Source organism: Cynoglossus semilaevis, unplaced genomic scaffold (assembly GCF_000523025.1).
Source record: "Cynoglossus semilaevis isolate Cse_v1.0 unplaced genomic scaffold, Cse_v1.0 scaffold1507, whole genome shotgun sequence".
Taxonomy (NCBI): Eukaryota; Metazoa; Chordata; class Actinopteri; order Pleuronectiformes; family Cynoglossidae; genus Cynoglossus; species Cynoglossus semilaevis.
Window position 1 is genome coordinate 9,640 of NW_007585114.1, and position 14,112 is coordinate 23,751.

Sequence of the window (14,112 nt, forward strand, 5' to 3'; positions counted from 1 at the left end):
TAAGCACATAAAATATTTAGATTAATCTATAAATCCTGGGTGTATGTGTTGGACTAATATATATTTAAAAAGTCAACACCTGATTAAAAAGACACGTCACACAGTTGTTCAGAGCAGTCAAAGACCTGAGGACTACTCTGTAACACGTTCATGTCTGGTGAGGAGAGAATAAAAAAAGAGCATGACTTCATGTTAAAATTCAGGCAGCAACAGGAGACGGTGAACTACAGCTACGTGAGCAGCTTGAATTCACTCTACTTTTTCTACACACTGACACTAAATGGACACAGGAGCAGGGGTAACTGTCCTGGGCAACAGTCAATGCCAGCTTGGTATCGTGTTTTGGCCAGTGGTGCCGGGGATATTCACATTGCATCATAGCAACCATGTGAAATGAATACTGTTTGTAAGCAGTAATTTGTTCACAGTGATTCATTTGCACAAAGTAAATATGCCTGTTGTTGATGGTCAATTCATGTTAATCTTCCTCTTTAAGTCACTTTGGATAAAAGCCTCTGCTAAATGCATAAAAAATGTAAATGTAAAAATGTAAGTTTTCTTAAAATGTTTTTTTCATTCAGGAAAAAAACATTTAGTAACTGAATGTACAGGAAATTACATCAAATTCCTTTCAAATGTCCTTCCAGTTTCAGAATGAGAGAAAAAAAAAAAAAAATGAGGTTAAAAAACCTGATCAAATAATGATAACAAAAAAAAAACATCAATGTTGCATAGATGTGTCAGTTAACACTTTCTAGTTTTTAAGGGGGGGGGGGTTCAAAAGATTTTTTTGGATCTGAATCTGTTTGGAAATGTTTTTGTCTGACAACAATAAAAACTCTGTAGAATTAGTGTGTATTAATGGAAGCACAGCAGGCCTTAACTCAGTTGTGTCTCAGTCTCAGTGTACATACCAAACTGGGTGACTGGCCTCCTGTCGGCTATAAAGTGCTGCTCCATGGATTTTGTGGGTTCACAGCACCGTATCATTTTCCGTTTTCTTGTGCCAACTCGCTGCAGCGAGGAATCGACCACGTAGAGAAACCAGCCAGTGTGTTGGTCGTGCAGATTAACGGACCTCACTTCCTCTGACTGTCTGTCTTCACACATCTGGTTTAGTATTTGATTGATACTGGACACTGAGGCTCTGAAATTAAAGAGGAAAAGGTTAGTGGTCTGAACAGTCCCAAAAGTTGTATTCTCACGTCTGCTCCGTCTCAGAGTTAAAGTCAGAATAAAAACTTCCCCGTGTTTGAGGGCTGGTGTAAAAAACGAGATACGTTTAATGAAGGAAACAGACGAAGAAGGTTGCGTTAATCTACCATCATACAGTACAGGATGGAACAGCACTTCTCCACTCTGACCACCTGTGAGGGGAAGTGGGTGGTTATTAGTTGACATATGTTTATTATACATATATATATATTTGTTGATTAACACGGGTTTTTTTCCAAGAGAAAATCTTTATTGAAAATGCAGAAATGTACACGTGTTATGATACAAATCCTCACACAGAGAAACATGCATCTCTTAAAAATCAACCGTACCTCTCTATTAAAACTGTCTGCATTTGGATCAACCTTATTTCTTTTTCCATCACATCATCTGAACGTCTGTGTTCTATCAACCTCCAATAAATAAAGTGCTCCACTAACTACCTGGTGTAAAACAATGATTTCAACTCACTAACACTGGTTACTTAAATAACTTGTTAAATCAGCAGATAAACAGTTTATTTTTATATTAGTTGTATCTAAAATTTGATATATATATGTCTGTTACAGCATTAGATGTTAAAGCAAAAATATTTACAAAAACCAAAAATAGTTCAGGAGAAAAAAAAAATCTCAAATCACAAAAGACCGGAAGTGCACAAACATATCACTGCAGGACAAAAGTCTTTGTTATACAATAGTCAAAATAAGTCTGAACTAACAAAAGGCTTGGGAGTTTTTCTGGAAGCTGACAGGCAGGTGGCGCTGCAGAACTGGCAACAATGGTTGGAATAGTGGTTCCACTAGTGTAGTGGTTAGCACAGAGCTTGATTCCCAGAGAAACCACATACCTGAGGCCTCCAAGAGGCAGCCTGTTGTAGCACGTCAGCTGTTAACACAAGACTGGGATCAATAACAGTTCACTTTAAATGTCACGATTCCTTTTGTCATCTTAACCACAGCTTCTCTTATTTGACTTTCATGATCAGGTGAGTAATCTGAAAGATTAACATAGATAGTCAGATTGTCATTAATTATCCGCTGCACTGTCACATATTAATAAACATTTCATCTTAGCAGTGACAATTAAAAAAATATTTCTTGTAATTCACTAATAGATATCTTCCATAGTGTAAATATGTTTCAATCACAATAAACAAATGGTTGAAAGTAAATGTACTACATTTCCTACTTTTCCTCTGTGGTGATTTTACTACAACTAATGATGGCAAAAAAAGGAAAAGATCAATGGATGTCGTTATAATAATTACTGAAAGTAAAATCTAATCTAAAAATTACACACTATTGTTAAAAATTAAAGATTTTAATTTAATTAATGCTCAATCATGTTGACAGAGCAGACTGCAGTACCACCTCCCTGCCAGCAGAGGAACTAAGGCAGTGTGTCAGTGTCAGTGCTTGTGTTCAGGACCACTGACAGGAGCAGTCTGTGGGCTCCTGGATGCTGTAGCTGACCCAGGTGGAGTTGCTGGAGCAGTAGAGCTGCACGGAGCGTCGCTGCAGCCCCGTCTCCCTGCAGCACTTGCAGAAGCGAGCGTACGTGTTGATGTTGTAGTTGTAGATGCTGGCAGACGGACACTTCCCATCGCATGACACGATGTTCACCTGCATGTGACGAAAAGATTAAAACAAATGGGGAAAGAATCTGTGAAATATGCAGAGCTGTAGATGTAAACAAAACTGCGTTGACTCACAGGTCTGTTGCTGCGGCAGTCGTTCTTCCTGATCGTCATCCTCACTGTCACTTTCTGACATGACTTTCCATCTTCTTTACCTGTTCACGTGACAAGTGTGTCAAATAATTAAAGACTATACAAAACATACACGTAACAACAGTCTGTCCAAAAAGGAGATACAGCAAAAATGGAGAGAAAAAAACCGAGAGGTGTGTGTGTGTGTGTCTGTGTGTGTGTGTGTGTGTGTTAGCCTGTAAATGTGATCATGCAAACTTGTAGTGGATGGAAATGAGTCAGATGGTAGAAGACAAAATTTAAAGTAGAAAAAAAATACAACTTAATAATGAGATTAAAACATGGTTACACACAGTGTTCAAACATAAAAAACTGTTCAGACTTGAGTCAACATGCCTCATACAGTAAAGTCCCACAGACAGAGGACAGATCTTTGAGCGTCAGCGCAGCTGCCATACTGAAAAAACACTGACCTCTGCTTTTAACCCATCACCAAAGTGAACAGTGGGCAGCTTTAATCAGCCCAGGGAGCAGTGTGTGGGGACGGTGCCATGCTCAGAGCACCTCAATGGTGACTGGGCAGCTGGTGGACTTGAACCTGAGGCCTTCTGGACCCACCAGGCCACCACTGCCCCATCGATGACATTGTATCATAAAATCATTATTCCACCTCAAGTCTGAACTGACTAAGGCGCAGTAAATAACCTGGTTTGTATCAACTGTTGCATTTCATTTTAAAAAAATATTTAAAAGTAATTAAATTAATTATTTTAAATTGTCTTGCTTTAGCATCATATAAGCAAGATGTCATCATTTTTCTGCTTTGAAAAGTCCCCAAACCATATACAGAAATATATCTTCTATTTTCTAATAAATAGAAGATTCCAATAAACACGTCATTTCAATAGTGCAGCTACAAGGGAATTTCACAGGAACAGGATGTGATTTATACTCACACACACACACAAACACGTACTGTATCTACAACAATTGGACTACTCAGCATTACATCAAAATATAAAGCTGCTATGTGTGGCAAACATCCTGTCATCCAAAGTCTGCTTTTTCCAACTTTATTCTAAAATGTTTTTAATTCAATTTCTTTCTAATTCAATTTTCTTCTTCTATCCTTGGTCTCATTGTACCTTGCATATTTGTTTTCTTTAATTTAGAATCAGGTATTATTTTGTCATGTTGTCATTCAAATGCCTCATATAGTAGCTTTACTTTTCCTACAGCACAGTCTGCGTCACATGCACATCTTCTACAGCAGACACACGTGAGGTGAAGAAACCCCCAAACCCTCCTCAAACCCCCTGCCACACCAGCTCACATCAGTGATCTACTGACACATGCAGACTTCTAAGCCCAGCTACTGGGCCACTACCAACAGTACATTGTTGGCAATCAACAATGCACTGCCCAGACAGTGCTAATGGGTAAAGAGTTTCACTGCACTGTATGTAAACGTGTACGTGATCCTCGGGAGGACGGAGGGAATGTTTCTGTTCCTGTTCTCTCAAGTGTGACATCATTCTTGGTCAGGTTTAAACAACATCTAACTGAAGTTTGATGACAGGATTTAAAGAAAACATGCAGGAAACAAATTAAATATTTTCTTTAAATTGATTCTGAATCATTCTAGCTTGGAGTCTGACCTTTTAACGACACAGCACTTGAGAGGACTCTTTAAATCATTGGGGCTTTCAGTTTCCATTGGATATTTAGCAACTTTTTGTCATAATGAGGGAGTACATTGTTGAATTTCAACAATGGCACTGACAAGCCTTGTTGTTTTTGGTACCTCGTTCACAGTTTGTGTTAACTGTGGGAGTCAAGGAGCTAACGGGGAAGGGGAACAGAGGGAATCCAGTACCTGGTGGGATTGGTATATGAAGGTAAGCTGCAGCACACAAACCACAAATCTACTAGAATTTCATTACATGCCCTTCAGTGAGAGATGTCACTTTTTTAAAAAAACAGGGATTTCACAAACAAACTTGTCTCTGGCCTGGATAAATAGTTGAATATGTGTGTAGAATGTGTAATAATGTTGGATGATCAAGTAGATTTGGAGTTACAGGACAAACTGAAGGGCAAAAACATGTTGGAAACATGTTGTGCAGCAGGTGAAGGTGCTGGGTCAGACTCAACTGCAGCCTACAGCTCTACACTACTTGACTACTGCCACAGTCACAGCAGGTACTCACATGTTTTGCAGCATCCGTCCATGTAACTTACAACACTGCCACCAATCTGGAAGCAGACGAGACATTAGCGTTTTCACGAACACAGTTGTTAACTTGGTGCATACTTAGTGACCCTTAGCTTTGCCAGAGGCTGACCTTCATGCACTCTGTCTCATTGAAGGGAGGGCAGCTGAACGGGTAGGAGATGAGAGTGGCTCCAGACAGAGTGTCCGCGCAATCGAACTTCATGCAATTTGAAACCCAGGACCTTCCAGGCTGAAACAACAGGCAACAACAACATCAACAAAAGTTTAACATCTGCCAAATAACACCGGGACAGTGCACGTATACTTCAACAATAACATTTACAGGAAGTCTCAGCAAGTGAATGTAAATATGCACCAACAGAGTTGTATGTATTGGTATCAGGCATTCATTCAGTCTTCTGTTAATGAGTAGAAAAAAAATGACTGTAAACATTTTCCTGCTCAGTGTCTTCACCTTATAAAACTCCTCATTACTAAAATACAAAATATTCTCATACTTCCAAAAGTATCTTACCTTATATAGAGCCGCAGTCCCATTCTCATGTTCATAGATGCAGGAAATATTCTTACAAACACCACAACATGTGGACTGATCCCTGGGTGGGATGTAAATCTGATTCTGGAAACAACAATAAACCATTTAAATCAATGTCTGGGAAGTGACAAAATAAAATAATTTGAAAAAGGGAACAAAAACAAGAAAGATACAGAGTGAATTAGCTTTTTTGTGTGCAGAAGTGTGTTTGTGTTGCTTTTACAGGCAGGCAGTGGGTGGAGCAGTTCATGCTGGAGGTGCGGAGCAGATGGAAGCCACTGGCTGGGTCCAGGCTGCGGCTACACTGCCGGCTGTGACACAAACCATCGTCTCCATGCTCCACCAGAGTCTGACCGGGCCTCAGGACTCCCCGCTCACCAAACACACACACCGCCTCTGGTACTGAAAACACACATCCGGAGCAGGACGTCGGGGTAGAGTCATAGCGTGTGTCGTATGTGCAGACTACAGCGACTGCAATATTTTGTCGCTTGTATTGATTTAAAAACATAAACACAGAAAAACTCACCACACTTGTATCTTTTGCAGGAACACTGGTTCTGTGGGTCCAAAGTGAAGTGACGGTCCAGCTGAGCAGCTTCTCCCTGCACAGTATAGGCAGAAACACAGCTCTGGTCATAACAGTCTAAATTCATTTTGTTTTACTCTGAAAATGTGAAGATCTTGTGAATTGAAACACTGTCCAAGGTCAACGATTGTTTTACACAATCTTAATTTTAGTCAGGACTTACCAGGCCACACTTTGGAGAGGCTATCTTTTCACAGGAACACTCTGAAAAGAAAATGTACATAATAATAATCACTTTACATCATTAGTCTTTATCAGACCATCAGGAACTGTGATAAACCTGAGACTTACCACAGGTTTGGTTGGGGCAGCAGCGTCCAGGAACAGCCACCGACGCCACCGACATCCCAACAGGACAGCTGGGCTGAGAACATCTGTAGCGCTCACAAACTGCACATGTACACGAGACACACATGCACTGTGAATATCAACCTTTTATTATAAGGCAAAAATGGAGAAAAAAAAATCACAGGAGCCAGTGAGGTTGGAGAGGGTTTGTGGCTCATTCCACAATCACAGTCTGTAATATTTATACCTACAATACAGTTGAAGTGGCATAGAAAAAAATGCTGTTTTATGTGAATGTTTGTGTGTGTGTTTGCTCTGACCACACTGGTAGATGGGGCAGCAGCGGTCAGTGGAGTTCCGGTCGATTGTCAGCACCTCTCCCTCTTGGCAGAGTGGAGGAGTTTGTGGACACGAGGAGGCACACACTACAGAAAAAGAAAAAAAACACATTTACTATTTTGTTACTTTATTTGTGTTTGTGTGTGTGCATGCATGTGTGTGAGCATACTGCAGATGTGGGCCAAACAGCAGCTGTTGTCTGCTCTGGTGCTGATTAAAGTCTGGTCTTCTCTGCAGGTGGGAACAGCTGACTCACAGAGCTCAGAGTCACACTCTGTAACAAACAGAAACCCAGAATTCAGAATTTTGGGAAAATTCTTTTTCCTCCCACCTGCTAATCATACTTCTCAAGTCACAGTTCAAATCCAAGTCTGTTTAATCTTCCATCACAGACTTCAGAACAAATTCAGCGAAGCCTTGAGCTATGAATAATATTTAGATGTGATAATCTGGGAGTGAATTAGAGTGTGACGTAAACCTCACCACACACAAAGTATGGACAACATGAGTCCTGTCTGTAGTACGACACCAGCTTCTCTCCATATTTACACACAGGAGGAGACGGGTCACACAGGCTCTGGTTACACACTGTCAACACAAATAATGTCTCATTAACATTACTGTTCAGATCTGGTATTTCTTCTTCTGACTTCAAACTGCTCAGGAAACCTCACCGCAGATTTTCTGTGGGCAGCAGCTGCTGTCGTCCGCCAGGCTGATGACCGTCTGTCCTGCTCGATGGCACACAGGTGCTGCCACACTGGAGCAGTTGTACTCTAATGGAATGATGGTGTCGTTCTCACAGCGGTACATGCAGCAGGCATCCTTGGAGGCTTTCCACACCTCACCATTTGCATGAGGAATGCCAGAGCCGTCAGTGCAGGCTGCAAATAAATATGATGAAAAAGAGGTTATAGAGTAAGATAAAAACAAATATTGTTTTTTGGGGGTTCCATACTTACCGCACTTCTCAGGTGAGATGCAGAGGGCAGAGTACGGCCGGTGGAGGAGCGTTCCCTCTGGACACACACAGCCCTCTGTCAGGCCTGAACACTTTTCTGGGTCAGAATCAAAGTCGTGGTTGGTGCAGGACTGGGAGGTGCAGGCTGGCAGACAGGCCTGATACCTCAGAGCATCAGGACACACAAAGGCTACAGGACGGACACAGCAACATGTTTAAGACTCACAGTTAGATGAATATGGATTTGTAAATTATGTTGACTGAGTGAGTACAAAAAAATGTCCAAGATTGAACATGTAATACGAACATGTTAACGTACACAGAAATGTCAAAATAGAATGAAGGCAGATAATGTACTTGCAAACAATCATTATTAGGTTTCTCAAGGCAGCCACTTTGTGGACCAATGGTTAAAATACAGCTCTGAACTATTACAGAGTCTCCCTAGGGTTTAAGTCTGGGGAATCTTTGATGTTCTGGTCTAGCTGCTCAGTTCCAGTTTTTTATTTTTTGTTTTTTTTTTTGTATTTTCCAATATTTTAATTACAGCTTTTTTAATTGTTTACTGTGTTGTTTGTTCAGTTGCACCGACTGACAGAGTCAGAAACTCACGGCAATAATCTGGTCTCCTCCACTCAATGCAGATATTAAATTTGTGACAAGAAGCCACATAGGCAGCCAACGCCACACACTGGTTGTTGACATACTCTGCATCTTTTATCCAAATCTCACAGAATGTGTCCGGAGAGACCTGAAAAACCAAACAGACCAAGTCGAACAGATGAAACGTTTCATACAGTGTATAGTGTTATGACATTCACTAAAACAGAGAAGAAAGCAAAAAAAGGGGGTTTCATAAATCTTTAAAATTTCATGTATTTTATATTTTTCCATCTAGTCCTTCTTCTCCCCAGCCGAATGTTTCTGCTCTATTCTTACTCTAACAACATCATTACTAGAAACCCCAAAGAAGACATGACACAGACTGATTTAAATAAACCTACAAACTCGTGGCAGGGGTGGAAGGCTGGGTTCTGCAGCATGGCCATGCAGCTGGAACAGTCACTGGTGGAGCAGTTCAGCTCACGGCGGCGGCTCTGGCTGATGTAACTGGTGGTGTTGGGAACTTGCCAGCTATCGATAAAAAGGGCCGGGTCCTCGCCTACACCCACCGTGGTGCCGTTAGCCAAAGTCAGGTCATTGGATGGGTCGCCGTCACAGACACCTGTGGGTTAAAAGAAATATCTTGTCTGTGTTCAGTGTTTCTGCTCTGTTTGTTTACAACAAAAACTAACACAATGACAATTTCCAGAAATGATACTGCAGTAACTGTTACCACAGAGGCCCAGGGTGGAGAGCTTATTGCTGTAGTTGTCAGTCTCTATGATCATCATGCCGGTGCTGTGATACCACTGCAACCCGAGGCCGGCCGGGCTACGGATCAGGTACATGTTGCCGGTGTCATAGATTTCAAAACCATATTTTTTGAAGCGTGGTTTGGCGTAGCGGGTATTAACATAGAGCTGGAAAAAAAAAAACACAGAAAGATGATTTCACAGACAAATATGTTCAGTCAGTGAATATGTTAAAAAAAGAAACAATAAGCAGCCTTTCTTACTCTTCTCTGCAGCCTGTTAATCACAATGCTGTTGGACTGGTGTGTAATGTTCAGTGCCACCAGACAAAGGTTGGTGAAATTCCAGATGATCTGCAGAGAAAAGATAAAATATTACTGCTAATTCCACCCACTGACGTACATTAGCATTGATTAAATGCATTACTAACTGGTGATTCAGAGTCAGCAGGACACTCCTGAACCAGAACACTGATGGTCTCATTAGGAAGTTGCATCACTATATATGAGGCAGCTTTATAAACAGCAACACTGTTTCCATCGAATGTGATCAAGCTTAGGTCTGGAAACATGGAGCAGCGACCTGCAACACGAAAGATGAACATGAATCATCAAGAAAGATGATTAAAAAAATGTCTGCAGCAATCATCACACAGTACATGTCACCAAAAAACCTTTAAAGACAAATATATTTCTCTGACATGGACAGTCCCACTGAGGGCAGCACTTGTCTCCGTTGACTTGGACAGCTAGGCCGAGCAGACCACAGTTTGGAGGTTCAGAGGTGAAGGGACAGCTCTGAGATTTGTTGAACAGGATGAGCTGGTTGTTGACACAGATGTATTTTGTGCACTCATCAACAATCTCTGCATACGGAGGCTGGATGAAAGAACAAAAGGAGTTAAAGATGAAGTTTTAGGGATTCAGTCTTAGGGATATTATCCTTCATGTACTAGATGACATTATATATATAAAAAAACTAGAAACAGAAATTCTTTTTTTCAGTTACATATTATTTTGAGATATTCAAAATTAAAACAAAATATTACTGAACCCACAGAGCAGATTCCTGTAGGAGCCACAGGTATGGACGTTGTGTCCTTGTCTGTGTGTCTGGTGGTTTCCGGTAGTGCATGAGAAGTTGTTGTTTTTGAAGGTAGTGTTGCATCAGGACTGGTGTGATTCACTCCATGCGGTTCTGTGATGCGGGTGGTAGTGGTGGTCATTGTTCCAGGTATGGTCGAGGAGGACGGTGTTCTGTGCTCATGGGTGGTGGTGATGATTCCCTCAGGTGTGGGTGTTGTCAGATGTGAGGCGGACGGTGACATGTCAGTGTCTGTGGATGTTGTTGGTCTCACAGATGAGACAGTCCCTCTGCTGGCATGAGTGGGAGTGGGAGTTGATGACGCAGCTGTGGTTAGAGTGGGAACCGGAACTACGGCTGGTACCGTCGTCAGGACTGGAGCTGTTGTGATGTCATCGGCAGGTTCAGCTGTGCTTGTTGTAGTAACCGACACTGTAGATGTAGGGACCGTGACAGCCACGGTTGTTGTCCCAGGGCTGGGTGTGACTGTTGGAGGCTGAGGGCTGGTTGATCTGGTGGGTACTACAGGGGTCCTGGTGGCTTCAGTGACCCTCGTAGTGAGAGGCTTGATGGTTGACCTCTCAGTCACTGGGGTCCTTGGAGTAACTCTTGTTGTTACAGGAAGACTTGGTGTTGTCCTAAGAGTTGTGGTCGGTTTGGTAGTTGTGGTAGTCGTTGAAGGTGTTGCTCTAATGGTGGACACTAGTCGGGTGGTGACCCTCTCTGGAGAAGTTGGTTTCAGAATGGCTGAAGTGGTTGTTGTTGGTGGGATGGTTGTAGTTGTCGTTGACATCTGCACTCTGCCAGTCAAAGGATGTATGGTCTCTGTTACTGGCTGTATGACAACAGGTCTGATTGTAGTGATAACACCTGATGAAGGTCTTGTAGTTGCTGTAGTATGAGTTGTCTTTGGTGCACTGGGTATAGTTGTTGGGGGTATAACCCACGCCGTGGTAGTGGTCGCAACAATTTCAACAGCAGAGGTTTCTGAGGAGGTCTCAGTGTGGGTGGTGTAGTGAGTGGAAGCCTGTGATGTCACAGAAGTCACAGTCTTCTCTGTTGTTGGATGTGAAAGCTTGGGTACTTTGGTTGTCTCTGTTGAAGTCACCTCCTCTTCTTTCATTGTCACTGTTGGCCTGTGAACTGGAGTAGAGGTGGTGACCTGGGGTGTTGTGCGCCAATGCTCAGAAGGTGTAGTAGATGTTGCATGTGTAATTCTTTCTGTTGAAGGTGTGTGTGGTTCTCTGGTGGTTTCTGTATGAGCTTCAGGCCTTTCTCTCAATTCTGTTGTGACAGGGAGACCTTTGGTCGTGGTGAACACTTCTGGAAACACTGAAGATCTTGAAATTGTTGTCTTAGTGGTGCTGTTTGTAGTTGGCACCATGGTGGACCAGGAGGTTTTCTCAGTGTGACTTGAGGTTGTGTCTGTTCTCTCCTGACTTACAGTTGTTGATGCTGTGGTGGTGGTGACACTGTGTGGTGAAATTTCCGAAGCAGAAGTTGCAGGTACATGTGCTTCCTCTGTTGGTCTTACTGTTCTCCGTGATGTAGCAGTAGTTGTAGTCAGTCGGGGTGATGATGGTAGCTCTGGTTTGGATGTAATTGATGTAGTCTGTTTAGTGGAGGTGGTAAATGGAATCTTATCTGAGGTAGAAGGCGGCACAGTCGGCCTTACAGGTGTAGTTGTTTTACTGGTAGTGAATGGGGCGACTGGAGTAAAGGATTTGGTGGTTTTTGCTGAGGTTGCTGAGGGCAAAGGCACAGTTTCTGTTTCAACTAAAGACACGGGCTGAAGAGGAGACACAGTTGTCAAATTTGTGTTCCACCAGTCTGGGGACGTTGGTGCAGTTGTAGTTTGAGTTAATCTCCCCTCTGAGGGAAACTTTGTTCTGGTGTCTGTGGGACTGGTGGTTGTATGTGAGATTAAGACACCAGCCGTACCAGATGTTGTTAAGATTGCAGCTGGTGAATGTGTTGTAGCCTTTGTTGTGTTTTCATGACGAGGGGAAGCACTGGTAGTGACTGGCTGCTCTGTGGATGTGGTGGTGATTGTTGTGGGTGTTGTTGTCTGCACGGTTGTTGCTGTAGTAGTGATAAATGGCCTCCATTGATCTGTAGGTCTTGTGGTGGAGGTGATCCAAGTTGTGCTGGTGAGCGGAGCACTGCTTGTCCTGGGAGAGCTACGGTCAGAGGGGCTAATAGTGGACGTTTGTCTTGTTCTCGCTGATACAGTGGAGGAAGCTGTGGACACTTCTACTGTAGATGACTGCTCTACCACCTCTGTCCAGACAGGAGGCGCTACAGTTCTCGGTGTTGTTGACAGTTGTGGAGATGGAGGCGAAGATGTCGTATCTGGTTGTGTTAGCTTGTCAGAGACAGTCGGCGTAGTTGTGGAAGGGGTTTGTGTGCTGACAACAACAGGCAGAGTGGAGGTAAACTTGGTGATTGGACCAGTGTGTGGAGCTGTGGAGGGTTTGGTCAAGACGACTGTACTGGAGAGAGGAGAGGAGGCGGCTGTGCTAGAGGTGACTGCAGACGTCGACTGTGGTGAAGAAGGTGTTGGTGGTTTTAATACCACAGGGATGTTGATGCCTGAAACCAGAAGATACAATAATATCACTACACTTCAATAAAAACAGTAATCATTGTTCTAGTACTTAGAATAGAAATGAATGACCTAAATCTACCAAGACACACTTACAGTCTTCAACATGAACACAACGCCGAGTGACCTCATCCAAGACCATGTGTGGAGGACAAACAGGAATGCAGCCCTCCACTCTGCACAGAGACGTACACATGGCTATGAATAAAATATGCTATAAAAAATACTCTTGTGATATATAGTATAGTGGCGTTTTCACACTAAAACTAGATGTTTTAATGTATTATTTAAAATTAATATTAAATAATGATTAATAAATCAAATACTATATATAATATAATACAGTTATAATACAATTTAAAGTAATTAAATGTAGCAATATACTATACCCATCATTTCAAGTTTAAATTGAACAGAAAATTTGAAGATTTAATCCAAACATTTGTAAACTTCTGTTAAAATAAGAGGAGTGAATTCAATATTGGATTTTAAGGATTGTGGTTGAATGACATTTAAGGAAATTCCTTTCGATAGCATTGTGGTTCTAAAGAAGTGCAGGTGTTATCAAAGTAAGGCAAATCAAGGTCAAATGTCTCACTCTGGGATGCTGACGCAGGCTTCAGCCCAAGGGTCACTGCAGGTCTTAAAGCACGGACTGATGCAGGACTCATATCTCCACTGACAGAGAGGTTGTGGTGGAGCCTCAGAACTGGAACCTGAAGAAGGATTCGGATTAAGAAGTTAAGAAGTCCCTTATTTGTGCCACAGTGGGGAAATTCACATGTGATTGGAAGTCGTGTGAATGATGCTGACCTGTCAGTCTGAACAGTGTGGCCTTGCGAAAACTGTCAGTATGTCTGTATTTCAGCAGGTGGAGTCGAGGCAGCATCGTGTGCAGGAAAAATCCAGACTTGGCATGGGACTCCAGTGAGCTGTAGCCAAAAATCCAGGTGTTCCTGTGGAGTACAAAGGTGGCCCCGTCCCAAAATGCTTCACTCTCCTCCCACTTGGCCAGCTTCACCTGGCCATCAGGGCTTGCATACAGGAAATAGTTTGGTCTGTCCACTGCCTCAAAGGACAGTCGTGATGTGTCTGTGAAATAAAAAACAAAATAAATAAACATTAAAAAGTATTTTTTTTATCTCCATCTTGACATATCCAAAAACAGCCACTGCTGTGGAAACAGTTGTGAAGT

The 14,112-nt window shown here is 42.4% G+C and overlaps 1 protein-coding gene across 3 annotated transcripts in view; it reads right to left on the minus strand.

The window, feature by feature from the left end:
* Positions 1–786: 786 nt before the first annotated feature.
* otog (otogelin) overlaps positions 787–14,112 on the minus strand; it is a 37,257-nt gene continuing 23,931 nt past the window's right edge. For all 3 annotated transcript variants that reach the window (XM_025053637.1, XM_025053638.1, XM_017030759.2), the window contains 24 exons: positions 13,731–14,009; positions 13,516–13,633; positions 13,014–13,093; positions 10,287–12,904; positions 9,930–10,107; positions 9,660–9,811; positions 9,493–9,582; positions 9,211–9,397; positions 8,879–9,099; positions 8,487–8,625; positions 7,876–8,064; positions 7,588–7,797; positions 7,397–7,501; positions 7,083–7,187; positions 6,895–6,999; positions 6,578–6,676; positions 6,450–6,490; positions 6,227–6,302; positions 5,921–6,099; positions 5,677–5,781; positions 5,272–5,391; positions 5,137–5,182; positions 2,930–3,009; positions 787–2,840 (listed from right to left, as the gene is read on the minus strand). In XM_025053637.1, the coding sequence (XP_024909405.1) occupies positions 2,640–2,840; positions 2,930–3,009; positions 5,137–5,182; positions 5,272–5,391; positions 5,677–5,781; positions 5,921–6,099; positions 6,227–6,302; positions 6,450–6,490; positions 6,578–6,676; positions 6,895–6,999; positions 7,083–7,187; positions 7,397–7,501; positions 7,588–7,797; positions 7,876–8,064; positions 8,487–8,625; positions 8,879–9,099; positions 9,211–9,397; positions 9,493–9,582; positions 9,660–9,811; positions 9,930–10,107; positions 10,287–12,904; positions 13,014–13,093; positions 13,516–13,633; positions 13,731–14,009 (5,723 nt within the window). In that variant the 3' untranslated portion in view covers positions 787–2,639. The remainder of the gene's footprint in view (positions 2,841–2,929; positions 3,010–5,136; positions 5,183–5,271; positions 5,392–5,676; positions 5,782–5,920; positions 6,100–6,226; positions 6,303–6,449; positions 6,491–6,577; positions 6,677–6,894; positions 7,000–7,082; positions 7,188–7,396; positions 7,502–7,587; positions 7,798–7,875; positions 8,065–8,486; positions 8,626–8,878; positions 9,100–9,210; positions 9,398–9,492; positions 9,583–9,659; positions 9,812–9,929; positions 10,108–10,286; positions 12,905–13,013; positions 13,094–13,515; positions 13,634–13,730; positions 14,010–14,112) is intronic.